Below are 15378 nucleotides of genomic sequence, written 5' to 3'. Positions count from 1 at the left end.
ACAAATAAAAATAATTTTATTATCAGATTAATGGTCCAACTAGGGGTATTAGAATCACACCCACTTCTGCAAATAATTTTTTAAAGGAGTGGAAGAGGACCACTCTGTTTCTATTACCATGATTTTCATTTATTACATTTTATACACAACTTAATTATTAATGATGATAATCATGAAGAAGTGTCTGCTTTTATGAATAAAAGAGAAAATACAAAATTCTTACATTTTAGCTTTGTTTCTGATAGAATATATGTACAATGTTTAGACACTGAGTTGGATTTTAATCAAATAAAAGGTACTTTTAGCACAGGTATAAACAACAAACTTATATGTGAAAATAATTACTTTCAGCCTACTAATGCAAGCTGATAATAATATGGGCCTGGATGATTTAAAATAAATTTTTTATTGGCAGATGATATGTCATAGTTTTCATAGAAACTGTCAAGGAAGTAAGTGCTAGTAAGGAAAGTTTGTACACGTTGATTACACATACTATAGAGAAGGCAATTTGAATATTCATGTGACAACACATAATAAATGAGATTGTATTAGAGCATTTCCATTAGCACAGTCTAGATTCTATGAATACAAAGGACAACCTAAGAAATAAATGGAACTTGTTTAAAGGATATCTAGAATATTTAGACAAGATTGGAAAAGCAACCACATTCGATGGTAAAAAGGTAATAATTTTAGAAACATTTTGGAAATGGCAAATACAAATGTCGGTTTTGTAAATGGTCCTTCTTTATCCTGAAAGTTATGAGATTGGCATTGGTAGTAAGGATTACTTTATGTGCAATACCAAAGGAGTCACTGATTGTGTTACTTGCATATACTGTAATGCCTTTTTTGCACTGGACAGAGAAAAGAAAATCAAATTTATGGAAAAGTAATGCATTTCAAACAAATAATAACAATAATGTACTATATAGCTATCCTACACAGTGTAGTAACCAACATTGTGTGTTAGAAGATATGAGGCAAAATTTATGTTGGGGGAGATGTGAATAAGATAATTACACTGGAATTATATATAGTTAAGGGTGGCACAGTGGGACAGGGGATAGCATTGTTGCCTCACAACAAGATGATCACTGGTTCAATTTCTTGGCTGGGGTGCCTTTTATGTAGAGTCTGCATATCCTCCCTGTGTATGTGTGGGCTTCCTCCAAGTGCTCTGGTCTCCTCCCACATTCCAAAGACACGCAGTAGTTGGACTGGATACTAAACTGGCCATAGGTGTGAGTGTAGGTGCGAGTTTGTGGTGTGGAATAATTACTGTGCTAGTCACCCGGCGGTGTAAACCTTGACTCTAGATGACTGTCACTGGTGAAATAACACCCTGACCCCACGTGCAAAAATGGGAAAAAGTAGTTGTAGATGGATGGATGGATTGGAATTATAGGGTCAGATAAGACTGAATACCAACAAATATTCCAGATTTAAATGCTTGCATCAATATTAAATGCATGTATAAGTCTACACAAAATGATTTTAAATAATTCAATTCCAAAAATAAAAAAAAATAAAATAAAATTTTTGTTATAATCAAATGCATGTATAATGATTTTCATTAGTTTTGATTTAAAAGGTTTTTGCAAACCGTGTGTATATATTTTACTGTTCAAAAAGTAAAGGAACTGTACTCAGGCTTTTTATAGATTAAGTGTTTGTTTTGGTTTATATGTGTCAAACGTAATTTGTTATTTACAATTTAATCAGGAATAATTTGCTAATTAGTCAATTCTGATGACATTTTTGGAAAGACAGAAGTGTTAAACTGAAGAAATGCTATTTTTTTAAGTTTACACTTTGCTTCAGTCCACATGGGTCAACATGTTTTTATTGATTAAACTTAGGTTACATGTGGGCTTGCAGGCTCTCCTTAAGGGGAAAGATGATCATAACAACAATGCAGTAGGCTCTTGAAACTCAGTGTAAATTTATAAAACGTGCCACTGTTTGCAATTCAAAATGTTCAGATGTTACTTTAAAAGATGGTAAAGCTGACACTTTCTGGGTAGAATTCAAAATGTTCAGATATTACTTTAAAAGATGGTAAAGCTGAAGCTTTCTGGGTGGAATCAATCCAAATGCTCACTAGAAAAGTCCAATTTTACCGCCATTATAATTATCAGTCGTGGAATGGCAGGGATGAGAAGAGTACATTTTGGACACATGCTCAACTAGAGGATTATTTCTGCCGGAATTTCATCGCATGATGGATGTCAGTCTTCTGGAAAGATTTTAAAAGCAGTCAAATGTCCTCAGTGGCAAGGAAGATTACCTACTATGCCATGACTATAAACAAGAATCATGGCTGTAAAGCAGAGTGCAATCTGCAATATCTTTTTTGGGGAGCAGGGGGTCTCGGGCTTAAAAAATAAAGTATGTTAGCAACAAATGCTTGGAAATTTCATACTAACTTACTGGCTTAATATCTTACTCCACACTACAACTGACAGCTGACCAACAGTAAAAGCACATCTAATATTTAGCAAGAGATTACACAGGGTAAAAATCTACAGATAAGTACTCTGATCATAGAGATGCATAGAAACACTATGACCTAATGCCAACTACACACATAATTAAGTGGCAAGATAAATCCACTGAGATTACTAGGGGCAGGAAGGAGCCTTTCCTGCAGCAATGATCCTTCTAGCCATACATCTACAGTTATGGTGAGTACTCTCATACAAATGTCCTGTGTCTATCATAAGGATTACTGCTGTAGCATATTCCTCAGAGAAATGAGAGAGAACTAAGCAGTGTGGCAATAAGAGTCAGCGATGTAGCATATTTGTTAGAAGAATCCCATGGTCCGAAAAAGTATAGCACTGATTACAGAACTGTACAAGACCCTCCCAGTTAACAAACTGGAAATGAATAAAATAAATAAAATTGCTTAACACAAAAGAAATATATTCAAATTGTATCCAAATTGATTCAGAGAAGGTATTCCTCAGTATGTGGTACATAAAAGCTTATGGTAATGAATGCAAAGAAGTGAGGAAGCACGTATTATGATTCAGAAATACTGCTGATACACATCAGTAAAGTATATTTAATTAAAAGGTATTATTTAAAAGCTATTAAAATACCTTATCCTAGTCATCCCCAATAAAAATAACAATTTATTCTGAAAATTAAGATAGAGCACCATGTCATTAGTTAGTACTGGAGGTTCATAGGCAGCAATTAGGTATTCATAATTAGATAGTCAGTCCAACTACTCCAGAGCACTTTCTGGTTAAATAACTTGCTCAGAGCCAAACAGGAGGCAAACTGATGCTGTCAGAATCAAACCCTGGACTACTGGAACCAGCCATTAACTATAGCTCTTTAATAGCTTACAGCCTTAATCCTCTATTAAAAGCAATGCTATAAGATTCCTCAAATAAAAAATTAAGATTTTGTAAGCTGTAGAGGTGCCACTCCTAGAATCGGAACAAACCCTCCTAAAAAGGCAGCAATTTATAAACCTCTTGAAGTTGAACTCTGACTCACAGTCCAAATCAAGGAAAGCAGTGGATTCCAAAATACTGGAGCAAGGAAAGCAAAAAAAAAAAAAAATCCAATTGGCTGTCTCAAGGTTCACCCATGGAACAGCTGGCAGCCCCTCATGTAATAAATTGAGCTACCTAGCAGGGATATAAAGCTTCAGCACTTCTTGTAAATATGCACAGTACGACAGCTGAGGATCTCAGAAACACATGTGGCCACAGTCATCAGCCAGCACAAATTCCGTAGCATGGGACATACCACACAAAAGCAGGTAAATTACAGGTAGTATACACCACAGTGTTGTCTGGTCTTGTTAAAAATGTTAAAACTATCAATCAAACATATGCCAGCTGAATTCCAGAGTCCTTTTAGGTGAGGTTTCTCTTTCACAGCTAATGCTGAGAAGGTGTTTGATTGAGTAGAACTGGGCACACATTTACAGAAGGTTATTTAAGTGAATGACTCCTTGGTGGAACAGTTCTGACGAAGTCCCGTTTGTTATGAGGAATGAAAGTGTTACATTTTTTTATCTTTTAAAATTTTGTTTTATTTTTTTAACAAATGTCAGCCATGGTTTAAGGAGTTTTTGGATTGCCACTATTATCTGCAGAATACTTTATTTACTGTACCACCCTGTTGCTGAATCCTTTGTGGCTGTTTTCTTGTGCTGCAGGTTTGGGAGGCGAGCAGCATTTTTTTTTTTACATTAAGAACCAGGTTTGAACTTTTGAGCCTAGTTTCTATAACTATAAAGTAACACTGAGTGATGAGTTTGAATTAAAAAAAATGTAAAAGGCATATCTCTCAACTGTACAAATTTTCACAGAATTTCTAAATGTTGCCTCATATTTTTTAACTGTTTTTTTAAGAAAATTGTGGTTTTCTGTCAAATCACTGGCAGATTACTGAACATTAAATAAAGTCAGAAAATAATAACAGATATACAAGTTTCAGACTTCCTACCCCTAAGAAAATTAATGCTAATACAAAACCTGCTAATTTATCAACTTTCTAAGTTTGCAAGAGGAATATTTAAAAAAAATGCCCCTATTTTATCCAAATGAAGCCTGTGCAGGAACAACATTACCATTTTTTTTACCCAATGCTGTTTTATCTCCCTTTTGTACCTATAAAACCATTACCTGACAATACAATTGCAAGCTTTGGTTGCAGACCTTAGCTAAAGCCTATTTATTAAAGTAATTTAGGCAAAGAACGTGTGCTGGTGATTGTGTGCATTATCACATTTATGTTCTTCAATGTGTGTGTGTGTGTGTGTGTGTGTGTGTGTGTGTGTGTGTGTGTGTGTGCATGTGCGCATGTGTGAGTACACAATTTCCACATATTTACTAACTTGGGAGAGATGTCTGTGTCCTACAATAAGGGTAATATCTGAGAAACTGCAGTCGTATTCCTCCCCATACAGTCTTGCTGTTGGCGAACCGCTATATAGCTATACTTACAGCATCTGTCTTCACTGGGTAGGGTTTCGTATCTTTTGAGGAGCTAAGGTAAATATTCCATCACTGGTGCAAATCAGGCAAACAAGTGATGGCACTATAACTCTACTAATCTGGTTGGTTGTTTGCTTTACAATAAACCATTTTCTTAACAATATAATTTAGGTAATTAATGGCAGCCCTTAAATTTATTCCAGTACAATTTGAGCATTTTTTTTTAAATCTGTCCCGATTTTTCGTTCTTTGTTCCCACATTAATTGTGTCTTTTTCCAGATTTCTTGTGGTAAGTGTTTGAGTGGTATGGTCAAGAGGTATGGAAACCTTTCAAAAGATGCTGCTGCGAGGGGACTGCTCATTCTGAAACTGTGTGTGTGTGTGTGTGTGTGTGTGTGTGTGTGTGTGTGTGTGTGTGTGTGTGTGTGTGTGTGTGCGCGTGTGTGTGTGTGTGTGTGCGTGTGTGTGTGTGTATGTTATTAAAAAGCTACAGCAGAGTATGGAAGGCATACTCTGCCCTTAGTGGGCCGAGTTTAACTTCCGTACTTCCGTTTCACTCTACTTCCGCGGTGGTGCAGCAGTAGCATTGTTGCCTCACAGCAAGAGGTTCTCCCGTTCGATTCTTTGGCTTCGGAGTGCCTTCTGTGTGGAGTTTGCATGTCCTCCCTGCGGGCGTTCGAAAGACATGCGTTGAATGGGCATGCCTTCCTTGATGGTTGGTTGTCGGGCTGGCAACTCGACATCATAAAAAAAAAACAACTGCCAATCATTAGAGGACCGGAGTTCCGCTGTGGCCACACCTAACCAGGAAAGGGAAAGACAAACAACTTCCGTTTCACTCTGAGGTCTCACACCATCCCATAAGAAGTTTCACTTCAAAAAAAATGTAATGGTACAAATGCATTACTCATTGACTTGGTGTAGCTTATCACGACATTCACTCTCTTGTAGCTAGCCCTTTGGTCACTAGTGCAAACTCTTGGGACTAAACCTAACTAGTAGTGAATTCTAGAGCATGCCCACCTCAGTACTGCTGCAACAGGACCTGGCTCAACTGTCTAATCAGTGAAGTGGCTGTTGTGAAAAACTGTAGAAGTTTAAGAAGAAAAAGAGGAATATACCCTTTATGCACATTCTACTCTTTGCATGCCTAGCGTCTCCCCCTCCAAGTCAGTACACAAACTCTAACTCTTGCTGCAGCCTTGATTACAGAAGTAGTCCCTTGATGCCAACTATAAGTTAGTGTAATGTTTTCTCCTTCCCGTCTCACTGATGTGTATGCAACAAATTCTGAGCTCTAGTGGCTCTACATTCACCCAGTCTAAAATAAATGAAAAATTAAATCAGTGCAGTATTCTGTACTGCTGTCAGAATGATTGCTCCTCCATGACACCCAGGGGTCAAGTGACTGTAACCATGCCACTCCTACCCTCAATTCCTGCACTACCCCAGAAACCAGAATATGACTATTTGCTATTTTTGTAGGCACTCAGTCCCTTCCATTTAGCAAATGGAGCTAAAAAAGAACAACTCTTCTATCAGTAGGTATGCCTCGCTACATCCCAGACAATGGGTAGCAGAACATGCATTTCAGTTACTTTACTGTTTACTTTTTCAGATAACAAATTAAAATATTGCAGTCAAGAGATAAATTAACAACACGTGTCTATGTTACAAAAGAGTGCACTACTTTGTGGTAACAAACATGAATAGCCATAAGCCATGCAGTACATTGACACTATATCCAACTATAAGTACTTTCCTTAAATATCTAACTTTTAGAATGCAAATAAATAAATCTGAATCAGCTTCCTTTTTAATAGAAGACAGAAAACAGGCAACATAAATCAACTGCAGAGTCTCTCCAATGGCTAATGCTATCTGCCACCGATACAACAGTATTTAGGAGGATTTTTTTCTTTAGCTATTTCACACTTTCCATTTCAGCCTTTCATTCTTTTTCACATCAATGTATTTTTTCTCCCTTAGCACTGAGCCTGTAATGGACACCCCCAATTCTTCCTTACATTTCCAGTGTGCCAGCAGTTCGTTCCCCAAATTTACATTCTAAGAATGTAATGCAGAACTTCTGATTGCTTATATGTTCCAATACTGTACTTATTTGCACCATGAGACAATAGCAAATGCCTATATATTCTATCATTTGCAGCAAGCATTTATGAAAAATATATTGCAAGGCATCAAGGCAATGATAGAGACGATTCATTTGGGGAAAAATCCCTGACAAGGACACTAACACCTCTCATATTATCAGATTTATCACAGGCTTGGATCCCTATGCAGCGTTACAAATGGAATCAAATACACTTAAAGTGGGCAGTTTACTTTAAGAAGGGATATATGTTCATAGCAGTGAAAATAATAATAATAATAATAACAACAACAGCCATCTGTTAACCGGGTAGGCACACCAGACACCAAGTGCATTTTCAGAGGTGACCTTGGAGCAGTGTTCTGTTATGTGACTTGCTCATGGTCACATAGTAGGCAAACTAACAGCAGATGGAATCAAACCCTGTACCACAGAAACAACAGCTCATAGTCTTAATCCTCTGCGCCAACTGTCAAGACATTCTAGCAAATAAAATCTTTCAAAATTATGTATAATTACAATAAATAAAGTTACATTGAAGGGAATGTCATATTTGTGCTATAACCCAAGGTTATCCAAGTTTTGTAAGAAGAATTGAAACAAGTATCTTTTACCTTGGAAGTTTTTCCAGTAAGGTCTTCAGTTCATCACATATAAGTTTCACCAGACCATTCTTTATATTAGTGAAGGATACGTCTATCATAAAGATGAAGGCAGGAGGGTTTGGAAGCTTGTTATTCTGTACAAGAAACAAAATAAGTAACTTGAGGCAAAGCTGCCAGCTAGGAATAAGAAAATAAAAAAAAAATGACATACATTACATTTCAAATAAAGTGATCATGAATGAAATCTGCCAAGATGCTCGCTTGAAACAGCTAATTCTGTTACAAATACCCCAAGTATAATGTTTCCGAACTACATATTTTACCAGCCCTTGATCCACAACTGATAATTTACTTTACTTAAACACCTTTTTAATATTTGCCAGTTTTATTCTCTTTTATGAAGCTGGTCTTTTCTTTAAACTCCAACTCTGTTAATTTTATAGATCCAGACCATATCCTCTCTGTCTCTTTTATTCCAGTAGTGATAAAACACACAATTCTTTAAATGCATTCATTCACCTTCTTCTGAGGTTTTTCACTATTTTTATCTTCCCTGACATCCATGTCTACAAAACAGTGTGCTGTACTCTACATACAAATCTCGAAGTCCTTGGGGAAATGATACAACACCCTTGCATCTGCAGTGTCAAGAGATCAGTATAAATAAATCCTATCTTACCTATCTTCTACACTTCCTTACAGAATAGAAGATTTAAAAAAGAAATATGGATATGGGAAGGAAAGAGAGAGCTCTGCCATGGTGCAATATTTAAGCAAAGGAGAAAGCCAAATTAATCAATACCAAAAAGCAGCCACACAGATATTTGAAGAGACATACAGGCAAAGGCATCCAGATATGGAAAATTTCACAATACAAAAAATAAAATCACAAAAAGGGAATGTAGAATGGAAGATTAAAGCAGAAGTAAAAAAAAATACCTCTGAAGTGAAAGATTTAGTGTAGAAAGTTTAACATAGGTTATATCACAGCATGATAGAACGAGTCCCCCAAGTAAGGAGAAGGAGGAGGAGCAGCAGACATCTGAGTAAGAAATATGGACATGGGGAAGAAAAAGATTTAGCATAATGCAATATTTATACAAAGGAGAAAGCAAAACTAATCAATACAAAAAGAGCAGTTCCAAAGATATCTGAATAGAAATGCAGGCAAAGGCATCCAGACATGGAAAATTTTACAATACAAAAAATAAGAAAACAAAGAGGAAATGGAGAAAAGAGGATCAGTAATGGAGAAGGTAAAGAAATAGAAATTGAGGTTATGGAGTACCTGTGAAGTGAAGGATTTAGTGTAGAAAATCTAACTCTGGTAACATCACAGCAGGGTAGGGAAATGGATCCCCAAATTAAGGAGAAACCAATGGAGGGGGGAAACATCTGATCAGTTGCCATATGAAGAAACTTTGGAGCCTTCCATAGGAAACCAGTACAAACATTCAGTTGGAGTTGGACAGGAATGGAAGAAACAGGAAAATGTGCAAACTCTGACACTGTATAGGCTAATGAGTTCCCATATGAAAGAGCAATGGATGACAGGATAAAACTGAACAAACTGTGGCACAGGAAGATGCTCTGGAACTTTCTGCTGAATGCCTACAGGAAATGGAGAACAAAGAATGTGCCTTCAGTTTAGAAGAAAATGATCTAAGAGAAGAGTTACTTGACTTAATAGAGATGGACAGACATATTAAGATCAATGAAAGAAATAGATTAGAGAAAGTCAATAAAACCTAAAATGTTAGAAGTTTGATAAAACAAATGAACACAGTAATTAGGACTGTTCCTAGAGATTCATGCAATATAACAGAAGTAAACAGGATGTATTACTGTGCACCTAAATTAATAACAGATTAAGGAAGGAAGGTCTTCCTGTGGAACTGCCACTTGTGTGGATTTGGGAGTTGTCTGCTTAGTTGGTCTGCCAGGGTGTTTTGTTTCTCTGGAAGGTATTGTGCTATCAGGTGCAGTCCCAGGTTTGAGGCTATCAGATTTTCATAGTTAAGTGACACAGGGAGTAAAAATGGGCGCCCCCTTGCTTCTTGATGTACCACATGACAGTTGTGTTGTCTGTCTTGATTGAAAGGACTCCTGGTGACAGATGTTCTTGGAAGGTTAGAATTGATCTTTGCACTGCTAGCATTTCTTTCAGGTTGATATGGAGACCCTGAACCTCCTGTTCCCAAAAGGCCTGAGTTCACAGTGTACCACTGTGAGCTCCCCAGGCAATGTCTGAGGTGTCTGTGGTTATGGTTTGGCCGTGTGGCTGAAGGACAAAGGGGATACCCTTGTTTAGGTTGCAAGCCTTGGCTCACCATAGGAACTCCTTTCCCAGACAAGGAATGGGGGGGGGGAGTTGGTGTTCCAGTCACTGAGAGTGTTGGCACCAGAGATTCCTTAGGTACCATTGCAATTTTCTCATGTGCAGCCTGGCAAGGTGTACCAGCAGGATACAGGAGGCCATGTATCCCAGGACTTGCAGGATTTTTCTGGCAGTGAGGTGGGTATTGTGTGCCAGCTGGGTGAAGTAAGACTGCAGGAAGGCCTGCTTCTGAGGGGGAGGAAGGCCATTTGTTCTGATGTATCTAGAAGGGTGCCCAGGAAGGTAATCCTTTGTGTGGGCTGTAGATGGGAATTTTCCCGGTTGATGGTGAATCCCAGAGAGGTTATTAGGGTTTGCACAAAGGAGAGGTCCTGTAGGAGTTTTTCCTTGTTTTTTGCCTGTATGAGGCAGTCGCTTGAGATAGGGATAAATGTGTATGCCCCTCTGTCTGCAAAATGTGATGACAGAAGCCAGGCACTTGGTAAAGACTCTGGCAGCAGTGGATAAGCCAAAGGGCAGAGAAGAGAATTGAACGTGTTGGGACCCTTTTCTGACCCTTAGGTAACTCCTGCAGGATTGTCTGATGGGGATATGCAGGTAGGCATCCTTCAGACCTAGGGTCACTAGCCAGGCTTGAGGCAGGAGCATAGGTAGAAGTATTTGCAGAGTCAACATCTTGAATTTTGGAACGAGGAGGGACAGATTCAGGGTGGATAGGTCTAGGATAGGCAGAATGGCCAGAGGCTTATGCTGGGGCAGGTCAAGGAACTCTCTCAGTCTCTTCTTAGCCTGAGGATTATCTTGAGCCTCTCATTGAAAGTGTTCTCTGAGGGAATTTAAAGGTTCCTCAAAAGAAAGGTCTTCAGGGGGGCAGATTGAATGGGGTCATCAGCAACAGAGTCCTCAAATGCTACTAAGGGCTGGTCTTCCCTGTCTGATTCCTCAAGGACAGATTCTTCTGATTTCTGGTCAGAGAGGGTCTCATGGGAGGCATCCCATTATCTTCTGGCTGGAGTGGTAGGATGGGGCTGGCTTCCCCTAATAAGAGTCATCAAATCTTCTGCCATTTTAAACAGTTGCTGCGACTGAGGAGTAGGCGGGCTATGTGCAGGTCAGTGGCTGGGTGCTTGGGGAGGGACCTTTTTGGGAGTAGTCTTAGGCTTGGGCCTGGATGGATCGGTAGTCTTATACAAAGTGAGTTTAACCAGCGGGGTTGTTGTTGGCATGAGTCTGGCTTCAGTAGTCGGAGGAGTCTCAGGGGAAGCCGGTGCCTGAAAAGCAGCCCCGGACCCGACTGCGTGAGAAAGCGGCAACATTCTGGCAGAGGGAGGTGGATCCGGTGGTGTACTGGACTCTGAACGGGTCTCGGTAGAGGCCTGCAACGGCTCCATGGCTGGTGTCAGGGGCTGAGAAGTTGCCTCATTGAGTTCAGCTGTAGCACTGAGTTGAAAAATACCAAACTTTTGACCTGAGTTGTCAGAAGGCCTAACTTTTAGAGGCCTAACTCTATCCTTTTCTTTCTTTTTTCTCAGTAAGTCAGTAGCCGGTTGAGAGACCGTCATATGTTGAGAAAAAGACTCACTAAAATGCCTAGCTACAATTTCAGCTCTTCTTCGTATGGTTCTAGCATTAAACAGGGCACAGAACCGACACCCGGGCACGTCGTGGTCTGGGCCTAAACAAGTGACGCAGAGAGAATGGAAGTCTCGACAATTATTGACTTTCTCTGACATCTGTTAAAAGCAAGAAAATGTTCCCCAATGGGGTACTTAGCTTTACATGGTTTTCCTCACTCTGGCAATGGTCAACTGGTGCACTTGCAAAACTGCTTCTGCTTTGGGCTCCCCGGGAAGAAAGACTGATGTAATGGCATTGGCTGTCACCCTTTATAGCCCTGACGACCTAATGTCAGCCCACTGTACATGAACAGCTGACGCTTGAGGGAAATCCTTTACTCTGGTATTCAGGCCGGCTGAGGGGTACCCTGCAGAGATAACCCACAAGTGATGACTGCAACAGTGAAACACGAAGAACATCTGTGAAAAGGGGAATCTAAGTATGGCATGGATTGACTACAAAAAAGCATCTGACAGCATCCCATATTCATGGTTAAAAGAGTGCTTAAAAATGTATAAGATATACCCTACACTGATTGATTACACTAGACCGACCATGAGACAGTGGCAAACTACTTTGCAGTTAAGCCACAATAAAGGACAAATTATTATTCCAGGAATAAAAATTCAAAAAGGGATATTTCAGGGTGACTCGGCCACTGCTGCTCTTTTGTCTAAGTGGGCACACTGCATGTGCTACAAAGAGCACTTCTGGCTAACATCAAAGATGAAACAATACTAATTTCATGAACTTTGATCAAACTTTGACTTAGGAATGGGATCCATTTTTTTTTTTTTTTTTTTTTTTTTTTTTTCTATATTATTATTAAGTATGTGGAGCTTTTCTCCCCGGGCCTCTACTGAAAATGGAAATATCTCCAGCTAGACTAGCTCGGTCAACAAATGTAAAATAAATAATAAATAAAATAAAATCCATTCCCGTCATGGTATCAGAAACTCAAAAAACTTGGGAGAAATAAAAAAAAAAAAATAGAATACTAATTTGATATTCAGTGTCCTCCAAACTCCCTAAATATTTCTGTTATTTGTTCAAATTCAATGACAGTCCTTTAAATACATAGCTCCTCTCAGCATTATTTACACCAATATGCATGACTCTACACTTCCCAGCAAAGTATACAGTTTGTTAATTCATTCTTTAAGTTCTGTGTCTGCCAATTATTGGTTACACCCAACTTCCCTCCTACCTCAGCACTGTCCTAATTTGTCACCTTCACAACGGGATCATTAACCCTCAAATCATGCTCTGGTGTGATATAGGTCAGCTTCCCCAAAAACAGAACTTGGGAGAATTACCTTCTTCTCTCAAGGCGGCCTCTCCCATGCAGTGCACTCAGACAGCCTAAACTATACATAAATGCTTCTGCATACAAACAGGACTTAAAAGAAGATGTTGCCACGGTTAGGCAGAGATCCTCTTGAGACATGGAATTGTCATTATTAAGGAATGGCAGTGTCATAGCTAGTTCCCACACACATCCCCAGGACGAGCTAGCAGGCAAAGTAGCTACTTCATTCTGTCAATTGTGTAGGCTTCTGTGGTACCTACTCATTTTATGCAATATTGGACAAGTGTCCAAGTAGGGACTCAAACCTCTGGAGCAATGAAGCTAGCAGATGTACACAGATACAGTGTTGGAGAGACAGATTTCTATCCTAGAGGTTAGTTCATCTTCCTATCTTTCTAAAACAAAGCCTATCTCTCACACTCTTCAAAAATAATTTAGAAAAATGGATGGATAACTGTAAATTCACTCCAGGGGTACTGCCCACATCCCTTATGGACAGAGGCCATCTGTAAAATGACTCACAGCTCCAAAACCCAAAGACCCACTACTACTCCATCCCACATCTGGGGAATTAAGATATAATACTGTCATATCCTAGGTATTACTGGCTAGGCTTATAAAGGCTTTTGTGCCACTATCCTACTAATCACCTATGAACAGTGACACTGATGGAAGAAGGCAGTAAAGTTGTGTGAAGCTCTCAACAATGTAGCAAATATTCAGGGGAGAAGTTCTTGCCGTAGTACAAAACATGGGCTTCTATACATACGTTAGCCATTTATATAGAGTGAACCTCCATCGGACTGTATTCTGATTCTGGTAAAGTAATGTCTGTTATATGCCAGTGTTGACACACTGGCTAGCAAATGCCCTTTATAAAGCTAGCACTGCCATGCATTACACTTTTAGCTCATTAGAGAAACGTAAAAAAATATATAACAATCATGTTAGCAAATGGCTGATCACATTTTCAGTGGAAGTAAACACTAAATGCACTTAAGTACCTAAACACAAGTTATAATCACAGGAAAAGGAAGGTTCTCAGGTAGAAAGAAGTGATGTGACAGTTATGTCTTGCTGTAAAAGACTGTTTCTCAATGAATCATCATCATGGTAAGTACCTCAGACAGGTGTACACTTCCTTACTTCAAAGATGACTTTTATAGCACCTTAACAAACTGAAGAATTCTAAGCACTACTCCTTTGCTACATTGTAGGATGCTCGGATGGACTAATTATGACAGGTTTTACTATAAAAGTATCCTGTCAGAACTACCTCTGCTTGTAGTCTGGGCATCTGGCTTGTAAAGTTTTTATGAATTCAAGGACAGACGTTCGGGTCATACCTTTATGCAAATCATAAGCTGAAACATTTACAAATGCATAGTAGATGTTGAAGCTAACATTGTGTAATGCCCTTTTCACCCTCCTGACAATCCTTTGTTTTATTTTCCACACAAAACAATGCAATGAACAAAACACTGGACAAGGTCAGTTGAGTGACAGAGAGGTATTACTTGTCCTGCACAAAAGACATACAGAATTGTTGTGTATATCTAACATTCTGTGCCCTCACACAATATGAGTTATCTATGGACATCCAAGGAGTTTAATATTCCTTTTTCACATATGTTTTTGTTGTGAAAGGAATGTTGTTAATTGAACAGAGTGATTAAGATACACAATGAAGCCAGTTTAGGCATGAAGGATAGCTTAGTTCTGACAACTACCTTGCATAGTATGGAAACATGTCAATGGAGGGAGGTAAATATCAAAACTTACACCACTGATAACTTTTATCATTAGCAAATACTTTCAGCAAGAGACATGAAGTCTGTGGCTGACAACAGTTAGCTAGGAGAAGTCTGTACATTATGTTCTGAGTGAAATGTTTATGTATTTCTTTAAACATCTGCAAAGTTGTTAGCTCTTATGTTTACCATTGCTGACAGCTGAAGGCAAGCTGTCAGCAGGTGCAAGCAATTAATCTTGAGAGTTCTAAGCACTCTTTGCAGACAGAGAGAAATGCAAAATGTAAAAGTACAGCAGCAAGCAGTCTACTGAAAAATAAAGTCTAAAATTAGAAGTGAATCAGAGCAGCCTTAAAACTTCAAAGCATTTGATAGTACAATGAACAATTTAGTTTTATTTAAACATTGCCAGTGCACTTTTACTTAAAGCATGCATCCTGTTTTTCACATCTGGTAGGGGAGTTGAGAGAAAGAAAATACAGGAAGCAATCAATGTAATTGGGAACACAGTCTGTAACATGGGCTTAGCATGGGTAACTTCATTTTAGGTTTGGTAACATCTGTTGGGTGGAGCTGTTGATCATTAATTGGAAATGTACATGGTTTTGTGTGTTTGTTCTAAGTTGACAGGGGATGAGGGGCTAAAATATGTTTAGTTTTTTGTTTAAGGGTTTTCA

The 15378-nt window shown here is 38.8% G+C and overlaps 1 protein-coding gene across 1 annotated transcript in view; it reads right to left on the bottom strand.

The window, feature by feature from the left end:
- SEC24D (SEC24 homolog D, COPII coat complex component) overlaps positions 1 to 15378 on the bottom strand; it is an 866900-nt gene that overhangs the window by 314667 nt on the left and 536855 nt on the right. Inside the window, exon 11 of the mRNA XM_044061657.1 lies at positions 7696 to 7820. Within this exon, the coding sequence (XP_043917592.1) occupies positions 7696 to 7820 (125 nt within the window). The remainder of the gene's footprint in view (positions 1 to 7695; positions 7821 to 15378) is intronic.

Source organism: Protopterus annectens, chromosome 2.part0, assembly GCF_019279795.1.
Source record: "Protopterus annectens isolate FY-2018-M chromosome 2.part0, PAN1.0, whole genome shotgun sequence".
Taxonomy (NCBI): domain Eukaryota; kingdom Metazoa; phylum Chordata; order Ceratodontiformes; family Protopteridae; genus Protopterus; species Protopterus annectens.
The sequence above is the reverse complement of the archived record's forward strand: the minus strand, read 5'-3'. Positions and strand labels throughout refer to the sequence as shown.